The 14,534-nt window shown below is 33.4% G+C and overlaps 1 protein-coding gene across 1 annotated transcript; it reads right to left on the bottom strand.

The window, feature by feature from the left end:
* Window positions 1–6,294: 6,294 nt before the first annotated feature.
* LOC142175220 (uncharacterized) lies at window positions 6,295–12,365 on the bottom strand. The gene is made up of 6 exons (XM_075241799.1): window positions 12,261–12,365; window positions 11,027–11,333; window positions 10,033–10,885; window positions 9,455–9,621; window positions 8,571–8,815; window positions 6,295–6,678 (listed from the first exon to the last, which is right to left on the bottom strand). The coding sequence occupies exons 1-6, from the start codon at window positions 12,363–12,365 to the stop codon at window positions 6,295–6,297; spliced, it is 2,061 nt and encodes a 686-aa protein (XP_075097900.1).
* Between the last annotated feature and the right edge of the window lie 2,169 nt (window positions 12,366–14,534).

Consider the following 14,534-nt stretch of genomic DNA (forward strand, 5'->3'; position numbering starts at 1 on the left):
AATTACTATCTACGTTAAACCCCAGATGTAAATTATATGATACATCTGATCAGACTATTCTAGTGGAAACGAATTTTGCAAAGTCTAAGGTCACCACGAGGAGACCTATTAAGTGGGAAGAAATTAATTTTCCAACCACATGGACTTTGGATTCGGTTATATCCCCCAGTCAGATAACTGATGCTGTTAGTAATACTGAGTATTCTCATATTACTCAAAATCCGGATGGTAGGATTTGCATTCAGTTTGACGATAATAGTTCCACTTATAGTAGACAGTCATTTTCTAATAATAGACTGTTGCCTACTATTAGTTCTAGTTATAACAGACATTCCTTTACTAGTCGTAGACTGTTGCCTGATATTCAACACATTTCTCCTGTTGAACCAGTCTATGGACCAGCTAGAAATCGTGCTGCATCTCTACACACAATTTCTACCAAAGTAGGTGATAAACCTGTTGAAAGGGTTAAGATTAACCCCAAGACAAATATTGTTCAGGATAATGATAATATTTTTGATAAGGATATTCCTTCTGCGTCCGAGATGGATTTTGACCCACCCCAATGATACTTAATGATTCCACACCAAATTGATTTTAGTCCAGGGTCACAAGCTAGAGGTTATATTCAAAAAGAATTTTTCACTAATAAATGGAACCAGTTTAAAACTTGGTTTTTTGATACTTATAGTAAAGATGATTTAAATAATATTTCCCAAGAGTTTTATGAAACTTGTGCTTTACATAATCAAATTATGTATTTTGTTCCTTGGTTTATAACCACATATTTACCACTTTTTATAAAAGTTTTGGAAAGATCTTATAAAGACGGGAATGGCAATATTACTAAAGCCATTTACCCTCCTCAATCATCTTTTGTTTTACCTAATAATACAGGTATTACTTTTACTGCATTTCAAAAATTTATTGATGAAGATGTTTCCGCAGTCAGCATCACAGAAATTAATAAACTAATTTCTCAAAATAATTATTTAAGTTTATATGTTAAAGTTTTGGGTGAAAACGTTAGTTTTCTTAATAAAAAACTTGATGATTTAACAGTCTTGATTAAGGATATGAATACTAAAAAGACTTTGACTGATATTGCCTCTTCTTCAGGAAGCAAATCAGAACCTCAAATTGTTCTTACTCATATTCAAAGACCCCCTGATATTCAGGATTTTAAATTTAAATCTTTTGGTGACTTAGAAGAACTTCTTGATAAAAGGTTATCCGGTTTGAATATCAAACCCATTGATTTATCAAATGATTTTGCTGATAAATTAGATTCTACTTTTGACTATAAAAAGGATGTTTTGTCAGAGTTTAATAAACTCAGAAGTTACCCCAAAAAGAATAGTAAGTTTGCAGATAGCAGTTATGCTGATAAACCTAGAATGCAGGACTTATTATTACAATCGTCCTACTCCTCAAGATGTTTTAATAGAGGAACGTGATTGGAATCAGACTAATACGTCTTACAGTGGTTCCGAAATTTACGAATGGAACCTTGATGGTTTGACTGATAGGCAGTTAACTATTCTAGTACATAGAATGCTTATGTATGCAACTATCTGTAAAAGTGTGAAGAATACAGATAGGAATATTTGCAGAATGATTGTTGCAGGTTTTACTGGCCAACTTCGTGGCTGGTGGGACAATTATTTGACTGTCGATGAAAGGGCAATGGTTATTAATGCCAAAGCCACTGAGGATGGAATTGATAACTTAGGCATGGCTCTAGTAGCAAATAGAGAAGATGCTGTTTACACTCTTATTCTTACTATATTAGAACACTTCAATGGTAGATTTATCAACCAGAATGAGACTGTCCGTACCCTCCTTAATAGCCTTAGATGTAAGACTTTAAGTGAGTTTAGGTGGTATAAAGACACCTTTATGAGTAGAGTGATGGAACTACCAGAAAATAAGTTTGAACATTGGAAAGCTAAGTTCATAGATGGCCTTCCCTCTTTATTTGCCGAAAGAGTTAGAAAGGTTTTAAGAGGTAGTTATGGAGAAATTCCTTACGCAGACTATACCTATGGTAAATTAATAGGAATTTGCACACAGGAAGGGTTAAACCTGTGCAATGAATTAAGATTGTCCAGACAGCTTAAGATGGATAAGCTTAAAGAAAGAAACCAGTTAGGGGACTTTTGCACCCAGTTTGGTTTGCCCGAAACTTCTACTCATAGGAAGAAGAAACATAAGTATCATAGATACCCCAACCAAGACAGTCCTTATAGGAAAAAGAGATCTAGATATAGATCCAAAGAAGAACAAGAAGCCAAGAAAGCACATCGCAAGTCTACTAAATTTACCAAAAATAGGTCTAAGCGAGATCTTGCTGACATTAAGTGTTATAAGTGTGATAAATTTGGCCATATAGCTCCAAATTGTAAGCTTCAAAAGTTGAAAACCTTAGGACTAGACGATGAACTACGTGATAAGGTTTATAGTTTGTTATACACTTCTGGATCGAAATCTGATTACTATTCTGATTAGAATCCGAAGCTGAAATTGATTTGCTTGATTTATCTGATAGTGATAAAAATATTGATAATACTTGTACAACTTGCAAAAGTGATACATGTACTTGTGATGATGAATTTAATAAATTACAATCACAGTTTCAAGATCTAAACATGAAAACTATTACTTCTGATAATGTAATAGAACTTTTAAAAGAAGTTACTGATGAAAAACTTCGTGAAAAAATTATTAATTTGGCTGCTAGTTCAAGTTCTAATTCAGGTTCTGGTTTTGCAAAACCTTTTGAAAAAGAATTTGAATATTCCCCGCCTTATTCTTTACTAGAGGTTAATAACCATTTGTTAAATAAAAATGCAACTCCAGCATGAGATTCTTCTTTCGATGATTTAAAAATTGAAGTTGAAAACCTAAAACGAGAGATCAAATCTCTTAAACAAAATCAAATGATTTGTGATCATAGGATTACTCAGATTGAGAAAATCAATTCTCCATCTGAGAAATCTAATGATAAAAACAAAGGTATTTTTGAAAATAATATTGAAGAAAAATCTATTAGTTTTAATCCTAAATATGATATGTTTCTAGGAATGATGCAAATTATTACTGCTCATAAATGGTATATCAAATGTACTATTCTCATTGATAATAGTTTCTCAATTACAAACATTGCCATGATTGATAGTGGAGCAGATGTTAGCTGCATTCAAGAAGGTTTAGTACCTACGAAATATTTTCAAAAAACTACTCATATGGTTAGATCTGCATCCGGACATGCTTTAGATATAAAGTATAAACTTCCTAATACGGGTATTTGTCAGAATAAAATCTGTATTCCTCACTTCTTTTTCTTGGTAAAAAACCAATTATACCCTCCAATTATACTTGGAACACCGTTTATTAATGCCGTTTATCCTTTTACTAGAATAGACTCGAAAGGTTTTACTGCTACTTATAAGGATAAAGAGATAAGTTATACTTTTGTTACAGATCCAGTAACTAGAGATATTAATGCTTTAATTAATATGAAGCAAAAACATGTTGATTCTTTACAATTAGAATTGTTTAGTATGAATATATTTGATACTTTAAATTCTACTAAAATACAAGAAAAAATCAAATTGATTTCTGAGCAGATTGCTGTTGATATCTGTGCAGAACATCCTAGTGCTTTTTGGAATCGAAAAAAGCATATTGTCACTCTTCCATATGAAGATAATTTCACTAAGGATGATATTCCTACTAAATCTCGACCTTGTCAGATGAATGCAAAATTGGTAGAATTTTGCAAAAAAGAGATTGATAGTCTGCTATCAAAGGGTTTGATAAAACCCTCAAAATCTCCTTGGTCTTGTACAACTTTTTATGTTAATAACGCAGCTGAAAAGGAACGTGTTGTTCCTAGATTAGTCATTAATTATAAGCCCTTGAATAAATATTTGAAATGGGTTAGGTATCCTATTCCTAATAAAAGAGATTTATTGTCTAGATTATATGACGCCAATATATTTTCAAAATTTGATTTAAAATCTGGTTATTGGCAGATTCAAATATTTAAAGAGCATACTTATAGAACTGCTTTTAATGTTCCATTTGGGCAATATGAATGGAATGTTATGCCTTTTGGTTTAAAAATGCCCCTTCAGAATTCCAAAAAATTATGAATGATATTTTCAACCCTTATCTAGACTTCGTCATTGTATATATCGATGACATTTTGGTATTTTCCAAAACACTTGAAATGCATATTAAGCATTTAGATATTTTCAGAAGAATTGTTATACAAAATAGTTGGGTAATCTCAAAACAAAAAATGAGCTTATTTCAAACTAACATTCGATTCCTAGGACATTATATTAGTCAGGGAAAGATTACTCCTATTCAACGATCGATTGATTTCGCCTCAAAATTTCCCGATGTTATTACTGATAGAACTCAGTTACAAAGATTTTTGGGAAGTTTAAATTATATTTCACCTTTTTATAAAGATTTGTCACGTGATTTAGCCCCCTTATATGATAGGCTAAAAAAGAATTATAAAAACCCTTGGACTGATAGTCACACTACCTTAGTAAAAAATATTAAGCAACGTGTTAAATCTTTACCTTGCTTAACCCTTGCTAATCCTACATGGCAAAAGATTATAGAGACTGATGCGTCTAATATTGGTTACGGAGGGATTTTAAAACAAATTAATCCCAATAATAAACATGAATATCTGATTAGATTTTACTCTGGTAAATGGTCTGAAGCCCAGAGAAAATACGCTACTGTGGCACATGAAATGTTAACCATAGTAAAATGTGTTTTAAAATTTCAGGACGATTTATACAATCAAAAGTTTTTGATAAAAACTGACGCACAATCTGTTAAATATATGTTTAACAAAGATTTTAAACATGATGCCTCGAAAATGATATTTGCAAGATGGCAGGCTCAATTAGCCCCTTTTGATTTTGAAATACAATATAAAAAGGGAATTGATAATTCTCTGCCAGATTTCTTATCTCGTGAATATTTACAGGATGGAACCCCCCTGGGGTAGGGGAAGAGGTAGAGGTTGGGGAAGATCATCCCCACAGTCCAAAGGAAGGTCATCACCTTCGGGATCGTCATACGGATCCTCATCAAACTCCCCAGTTATACAAATGGGAAGAAGGAGTTTAGTCAATGAGAGGATATCTCTCAGAGAAGAATCATCGATTGGACCATCCGTCCATCTGGAAGATATTCCAGAAGATAGTCCGTTATACGCACATTTGCAGGCATATTTGACTGCTCAAAAACAGAAAGATACTTCTGTTAAGCAAAGTGATACTTTTGCTTCCATTACTAAAGATGACAATGATGATATCAAGTCATACGAGAAAGTGCCAAAAAGAGAAATGATATTTCTCTTAGAAAACTCTGACATTCAGAGAAAAGAAGAACCGTGGAAGATATTCCAAAGGTATTTGATAAATGGGTTATATTATCCGGGTGAGTCATACAAAACCCGTTCCTACTATGAAACGATACTAACCAGTACTGGAAGTGCAGATTTTCAGCACTTTTCTGGGTATAGCACAGACGAGAACGTTTATAACTTCTCGAAGATTATAATTAAACAGATTATATCTGTTGAAGACTGGGGTATATCCACAATGAAAGAAAGGCAGATAAGCCTTAACAAAAATAAAATGAATTTTACTTATTGGGATTATATCCAAGCTTTTGATAAAGTATTATACTACAATAATGATAGACACAAACATACTTGGTTTATAAAAGTATGTGCAAAGATATTTGCAACAACTATTCCTAATTGGTTTCTAAACTGGTGGTCATACCACGGTCCAACAATAAAGATTTTACCAGATCCATTTCTCATGTTATACAAAGAATGGATAAAAATTTCTCCTTTTATTAACGATCTATATCACGCAGATCATATCTGCTACCCAGAAAAAATTAACCAAATATATTTCTTTCTGGAATTTTCTATCCATTGGATACACAAATGGAATCCGGAAGTCGGATTCACTGAAGAACAAGTCCCCTACTTATATAGGACTTTTTACAACAATTTTTGGGACAAGTTAATAAAGAAGGATCCCAAAACAAAGACCTTATATGGTCAAGAGCTCTTGGATTCAATAGAAACAGTGTATTTACTGTTGATGAACAGTAAATACACTGTTTCAACAGTAGAAACAGTGTATTTATTGTTGATGAACAGTGTATCTACTGTTTGAGTGGGTCCGGCGGCTTCACTATGCTGTAGGTCCGGCGGCTTCACTGTTTGAGTGGGGTCCAGCTGTTTCACTGTGCTGGTTTCTTTTCCGCTTTTTTCATTTTGCGGATGAATTCTTCTGTATCATGTAAGTCTTCTTCAGATAATATTCTTTCTGCTTCAATGGGCTGAGAATCTTCAGCAATATCATCGTTGCTTGTTTCACTTTGCATTGACGTATCTGACTTTTCATATTGATTAATGGAAGACAGTAAATTTCTTTTAACCTCTTCCAAGTAACTGTTAATCATCTCTATTTTATCTCCTTCTTGAAAGGAGATCCTTCTGGCAATATGCCTCACTGAACTGTCATCAATTACCTCTTTATGAGGTTTACTGGAATATTCTTGGATCTTCATCTCGATTGAATCCAAGAGCTCTTGACCATATAAGGTCTTTGTTTTGGGATCCTTCTTCATTAACTTGTCCTAAAAATTGTTGTAAAAAGTCCTATATAAGCAGGGGACTTGTTCTTCAGTGAATCCGACTTCCGGATTCCATTTGTGTATCCAAGGGATAGAAAATTCTAGAAAAAAATATATTTGGTTAATTTTTTCTGGGTAGCAGATATGATCTGCGTGATATAGATCGTTAATAAAAGGAGAAATTTTTATCCATTCTTTGTATAACATGAGAAATGGATCTGGTAAAATCTTTATTGTTGGACCGTGGTATGACCACCAGTTTAGAAACCAATTAGGAATAGTTGTTGCAAATATCTTTGCACATACTTTTATAAACCAAGTATGTTTGTGTCTATCATTATTGTAGTATAATACTTTATCAAAAGCTTGGATATAATCCCAATAAGTAAAATTCATTTTATTTTTGTTAAGGCTTATCTGCCTTTCTTTCATTGTGGATATACCCCAGTCTTCAACAGATATAATCTGTTTAATTATAATCTTCGAGTGGTTATAAACGTTCTCGTCTGTACTATACCCAGAAAAGTGCTGAAAATCTGCACTTCCAGTACTGGTTAGTATCGTTTCATAGTAGGAATGGGTTTTGTATGACTCACCCGGATAATATAACCCATTTATCAAATACCTTTGGAATATCTTCCACGATTCTTCTTTTCTCTGATTGTCAGAGTTTTCTAAGAGAAATATCATTTCTCTTTTTGGCACTTTCTCGTATGACTTGATATCATCATTGTCATCTTTAGTAATGGAAGCAAAAGTATCACTTTGCTTAACAGAAGTATCTTTCTATTTTTGAGCAGTCAAATATGCCTGCAAATGTGCGTATAACGGACTATCTTCTGGAATATCTTCCAGATGGACGGATGGTCCAATCGATAATTCTTCTCTGAGAGATATCCTCTCATTGACTAAAATCCTTCTTCCCATTTGTATAACTGGGGAGTTTGATGAGGATCCGTATGACGATCCCGAAGGTGATGACCTTCCTTTGGACTGTGGGGATGATCTTCCCCAACCTCTACCTCTTCCCCTACCCCAGGGGGGTTCCATCCTGCAAATATTCACGAGATAAGAAATCTGGCAGAGAATTATCAATTCCCTTTTTATATTGTATTTCAAAATCAAAAGGGGCTAATTGAGCCTGCCATCTTGCAAATATCATTTTCGAGGCATCATGTTTAAAATCTTTGTTAAACATATATTTAACAGATTGTGCGTCAGTTTTTATCAAAAACTTTTGATTGTATAAATCGTCCTGAAATTTTAAAACACATTTTACTATGGTTAACATTTCATGTGCCACAGTAGCGTATTTTCTCTGTTAGTTTTGAGGCGAAATCAATCGGGAAATTTTATCGGGAAACATCGGGAAATTTTATCCGTTGTAACTGAGTTCTATCAGTAATAACATCGGGAAATTTTGAGGCGAAATCAATCGATCGTTGAATAGGAGTAATCTTTCCCTGACTAATATAATGTCCTAGGAATCGAATGTTAGTTTGAAATAAGCTCATTTTTTGTTTTGAGATTACCAAACCATTTTGTATAACAATTCTTTTGAAAATATCTAAATGCTTAATATGCATTTCAAGTGTTTTGGAAAATACCAAAATGTCATCGATATATACAATGACGAAGTCTAGATAAGGGTTGAAAATATCATTCATAATTTTTTGGAATTCTGAAGGGGCATTTTATAAACCAAAAGGCATAACATTCCATTCATATTGCCCAAATGGAACATTAAAAGCAGTTCTATAAGTATGCTCTTTAAATATTTGAATCTGCCAATAACCAGATTTTAAATTAAATTTTGAAAATATATTGGCGTCATATAATCTAGACAATAAATCTCTTTTATTAGGAATAGGATACCTAACCCATTTCAAATATTTATTCAAGGGCTTATAATTAATGACTAATCTAGGAACACCACGTTCCTTTTCAGCTGCGTTATTAACATAAAAAGCTGTACAAGACCAAGGAGATTTTGAGGGTTTTATCAAACCCTTTGATAGCAGACTATCAATCTCTTTTTTGCAAAATTCTACCAATTCTGCATTCATCTGACAAGGTCGAGATTTAGTAGGAATATCATCCTCAGTGAAATTATCTTCATATGGAAGAGTGACAATATGCTTTTTTCGATTCCAAAAAGCACTAGGATGTTCTGCACAGATATCAACAGCAATCTGCTCAGAAATCAATTTGATTTTTTCTTGTATTTTAGTAGAATTTAAAGTATCAAATATATTCATACTAAACAATTCTAATTGTAAAGAATCAACATGTTTTTGCTTCATATTAATTAAAGCATTAATATCTCTAGTTACTGGATCTGTAACAAAAGTATAACTTATCTCTTTATCCTTATAAGTAGCAGTAAAACCTTTCGAGTCTATGCTAGTAAAAGGATAAACGGCGTTAATAAACGGTGTTCCAAGTATAATTGGAGGGTATAATTGGTTTTTTACCAAGAAAAAGAAGTGAGGAATACAGACTTTATTCTGACAAATACCCGTATTAGGAAGTTTATACTTTATATCTAAAGCATGTCCGGATGCAGATCTAACCATATGAGTAGTTTTTTGAAAATATTTCGTAGGTACTAAACCTTCTTGAATGCAGCTAACATCTGCTCCACTATCAATCATGGCAATGTTTGTAATTGAGAAACTATTATCAAAGAGAATAGTACATTTGATATACCATTTATGAGCAGTAATAATTTGCATCATTCCTAGAAACATATCATGTTTAAGATTAAAACTAATAGGTTTTTCTTCAATATTATTTTCAAAAATACCTTTGTTTTTATCATTAGATTTCTCAACTGGAGAATTGATTTTCTCAATCTGAGTAATCCTATGATCACAAATCATTTGATTTTGTTTAAGAGATTTGATCTCTCGTTTTAGGTTTTCAACTTCAATTTTTAAATCATCGAAAGAAGAATCTCTTTCTGGAGTTGCATTTTTATTTAACAAACGGTTATTAACCTCTAGTAAAGAATAAGGCGGGGAATATTCAAATTCTTTTTCAAAAGGTTTTGCAAAACCAGAACCTGAATTAGAACTTGAACTAGCAGCCAAATTAATAATTTTTTCACGAAGTTTTTCATCAGTAACTTCTTTTAAAAGTTCTATTACATTATCAAAAGTAATAGTTTTCATGTTTAGATCTTGAAACTGTGATTGTAATTTATAAAATTCATCATCACAAGTACATGTATCACTTTTGCAAGTTGTACAAGTATTATCAATATTTTTATCACTATCAGATAAATCAAGCAAATCAATTTCAGCTTCGAATTCTGATTCAAAATAGTAATCAGATTCCGATCCAGAAGTGTATAACAAACTATAAACCTTATCACGTAGTTCATCGTCTAGTCCTAAGGTTTTCAGCTTTTGAAGCTTACAATTTGGAGCTATATGGCCAAATTTACCACACTTATAACACTTAATGTCAGCAAGACCTCGCTTAGACCTATTTTTGGTAAATCTAGTAGACTTGCGATGTGCTTTCTTGGCTTCTCGTTCTTCTTTGGATCTATATCTAGATCTCTTTTTCCTATAAGGACTGTCTTGGTTGGGGTATCTATGATACTTATGTTTCTTCTTCCTATGAGTAGAAGTCTCAGGTAAACCGAACTGGGTGCAAAAGTCCCCTAACTGGTTTCTTTCTTTAAGCTTATCCATCTTAAGCTGTCTGGACAATCTTAATTCATTGCACAGGTTTAACCCTTCCTGTGTGCAAATTCCTATTAATTTACCATAGGTATAATCTGCGTAAGGAATTTCTCCATAACTACCTCTTAAAACCTTTCTAACTCTTTCGGCAAATAAAGAGGGAAGGCCATCTATGAACTTAGCTTTCCAATGTTCAAACTTATTTTCTGGTAGTTCCATCACTCTACTCATAAAGGTGTCTTTATACCACCTAAACTCACTTAAAGTCTTACATCTAAGGCTATTAAGGAGGGTACGGACAGTCTCATTCTGGTTGATAAATCTACCATTGAAGTGTTCTAATATAGTAAGAATAAGAGTGTAAACAGCATCTTCTCTATTTGCTACTAGAGCCATGCCTAAGTTATCAATTCCATCCTCAGTGGCTTTGGCATTAATAACCATTGACCTTTCATCGACAGTCAAATAATTGTCCCACCAGCCATGAAGTTGGCCAGTAAAACCTGCAACAATCATTCTGCAAATATTCCTATCTGTATTCTTCACACTTTTACAGATAGTTGCATACATAAACATTCTATGTACTAGAATAGTTAACTGCCTATCAGTCAAACCATCAAGGTTCCATTCGTAAATTTCAGAACCACTGTAAGACATATTAGTCTGATTCCAATCACGTTCCTCTATTAAAACATCTTGAGGAGTAGGACGATTGTAATAATAAGTCTGCATTCTAGGTTTATCAGCATAACTGCTATCTGCAAACTTACTATTCTTTTTGGGGTAACTTCTGAGTTTATTAAACTCTGACAAAACATCCTTTTTATAGTCAAAAGTAGAATCTAATTTATCAGCAAAATCATTTAATAAATCAATGGGTTTGATATTCAAACCGGATAACTTTTTATCAAGATGTTCTTCTAAGTCACCAAAAGATTTAAATTTAAAATCCTGAATATCAGGGGGTCTTTGAATATGAGTAAGAACAATTTGAGGTTCTGATTTGCTTCCTGAAGAAGAGGCAATATCAGTCAAAGTCTTTTTAGTATTCATATCCTTAATCAAGACTGTTAAATCATCAAGTTTTTTATTAAGAAAACTAATGTTTTCACCCAAAACTTTAACATATAAACTCAAATAATTATTTTGAGAAATTAGTTTATTAATTTCTGTGATGCTGACTGTGGCAACATCTTCATCAATAAATTTTTGAAATGCAGTAAAAGTAATACCTGTATTATTAGGTAAAACAAAAGATGATTGAGGAGGGTAAATGGCTTTAGTAATATTGCCATTCCCGTCTTTATAAGATCTTTCCAAAACTTTTATAAAAAGTGGTAAATATGTGGTTATAAACCAAGGAACAAAATACATAATTTGATTATGTAAAGCACAAGTTTCATAAAACTCTTGGGAAATATTATTTAAATCATCTTTACTATAAGTATCAAAAAACCAAGTTTTAAACTGGTTCCATTTATTAGTGAAAAATTCTTTTTGAATATAACCTCTAGCTTGTGACCCTGGACTAAAATCAATTTGGTGTGGAATCATTAAGTATCATTGGGGTCAAAATCCATCTCGGACGCAGAAGGAATATCCTTATCAGAAATATTATCATTATCCTGAACAATATTTGTCTTGGGGTTAATCTTAACCCTTTCAACAGGTTTATCACCTACTTTGGTAGAAATTGTGTGTAGAGATGCAGCACGATTTCTAGCTGGTCCATAGACTGGTTCAACAGGAGAAATATGTTGAATATCAGGCAACAGTCTACGACTAGTAAAGGAATGTCTGTTATAACTACGGATGCCCCCTATTACAAAGTTTGGAGTCTTTATATAGACTTCAGATTTTTGTTAAGTTAATCTTAACCGTTTGAATGGACGATCCTAGTTTGCTGTCTGTTGGTTTACTGAAGGGTCGTCTGCTGCTTTTCTGAAGAGGCAAGTATTGTGTTTGTCTTTTTGTGGTTGTCATTATCAGATGACTCCTTCTTTTTGAAGAGTCGTTTGTCTTTGTCTGGAGAATCATTTTCTTCAGTCACTATTCTTCTTCTGCGTAGGCCCGGTAAGCTTGAGCTATTCCATGTGGGTCCTCCATGTCCCCGTTGTCTTGGTTTTTCGTTGAGGAAGATGCTGATACTGTGTCTAACATGGCCTGTACTTCTACTGGACATGCTGTTTCAATGTTTGCTAAGACTTCTAGGAGTCTCTTCTTTAATTCTGCTTGTGAACTGGTAGATCCACTCCTGCTGGCTGGTTTGGGTTTCTTGATTTCTCTTGATTCAGGAACCCATCCTTTGATTTTTGGTATCTTAACTAAATATTGAATTCGTTCGATTTGTTCTATTTCGAACGTCCAACTAATAACAAAAGAAATCCTTTTTGCAAAGTAATATTTGCAAATCTTGATATGGTCTGGTAGAGTAGAGATTTCCTGTTCTTTCTGGAATCTCTCATAATGAATATGGAAGCTTCGGGGCATTGATTGCTCTGTTCCTCCAAATGTTTTCCACCAGTCATAGAACCATCTTGGTATGACTGATTTAGCTGCTTGTTCGCTGTATTTTACGAACCATGTATGAGAACCCGGGCGTAGGTACATGAAGTTATACCATGAGTCCATATAATCTTTAAAATTATATGTTTGAGGTCTGAATTGTACAGAGAGCACAATCGGGGTGTGCAAATGATCCATTCCCCATTCAAAGGGGCTCATGATTTTATGAATAGTAAATCTAGAATACTTAATACTGTCGGGGTCTTTGTCATCTCTGAGGGTATGCTCAAAACTGACTAAACCTGTATCTGTAAGAATAAATTCATAATACCTTCTTGACTTCAGAGGGTCACTTGTTTCAACATAATTCCTGTTTGTATAACAAGGTCTGATCAAATCTTGTTTGTCGAAGTTTTCGTATCCTTTGTCCAATGCTATCACTTTGATTGGTGCTTTGGAGATTATTTCAAATGTTTCTTTTTCTTGAGGAACTGATTTTTTACCTTCCTTTTTGGATGGTGTCTCTGGCTTGACTGCTTGAGCGAATGACTCTGGGGTCTTCATTTCATAATCTGAACTGGTGAGTGTCTTACCAGTCTGGCTTGTTGAAGCTTTCGAAGAAGCTTGTTGAAATGGTCCTTCTATTTTTGGAATAGTAACAAGGACTTTCATTGTAGCTGGTTTATTTATAGTGGGAACTCTCGGAGGGGTTACCATTATATTTAGAGGTGGTCTCACGGGTAAGGGGGGATAATAATCTGCTAGTGCAGAATATCTATTTTCTCTCTTTGGTGAGGCCCTGAAGGGACCCTTCTGGTTCGGTCTCATTTTTTCCCTGTAGGAATTCTCTGGTTAGAAAGTCTGGTAAAGAATTTTCCTCACCTTTAATAAACTCAATTTGAAAATCAAAACTAGATAATAGTGCTTGCCATCTGGCAAAAATCTGTTTTGAAATGAGGTTTTTAACATCTTTTTGTAAAATCTCTTTAGCTGACTTACAATCAACTCTTAATAAAAATTCTTTATTTATTAAATCGTCTTGAAACTTTGTAATACATAGTACTATAGACAAAATCTCTTTTTTGACTGTACTATAGTTTTTCTGAGCCGAATTCCAAATTCCGAAAGTGAAACGGACTAATTGTTCTGAAGAGTTTAAGGAGACTCTTTGTTTAAGAATACCACCGTACCCTTCATCAGAAGCGTCAGTTTCGACTATCATGAATGCCTCAGGATTAGGAATGCCTAGACAAGGAAGTTTTTGAATAATAGATTTGACTCTTTTGACAGTGTCAGTTTGTTCTTGACTCCATGGGACTGGATTCTTTCTGAGATGTTTGTATAGTGGTTCACAGATTTTTCTAATATCAGGAATGAAGTATGCTACATAATTAAGGCTTCCTAAGAACCTTTGTAATTGTGTTTTGTCTAATATTTCATCAGAAAATTTTGAGGAGAACTCAATGGCTCTACAGATTGGTTTGTAAGTGCCTTGGTATAGATCATGTCCTAAGAATCTGATAGTTGTTTGAAACAATCTAATCTTCTTAGCACTTACTACTAGTCCATTATGTTTTACGATTTTAAAGAACGTATTTAAATGTTTAAAATGAGATTCTATATCTTCAGAAAATATTAAAACATCAT

The sequence above is a fragment of the Nicotiana tabacum genome, chromosome 21 (assembly GCF_000715075.1).
Source record: "Nicotiana tabacum cultivar K326 chromosome 21, ASM71507v2, whole genome shotgun sequence".
Taxonomy (NCBI): Eukaryota; Viridiplantae; Streptophyta; class Magnoliopsida; order Solanales; family Solanaceae; genus Nicotiana; species Nicotiana tabacum.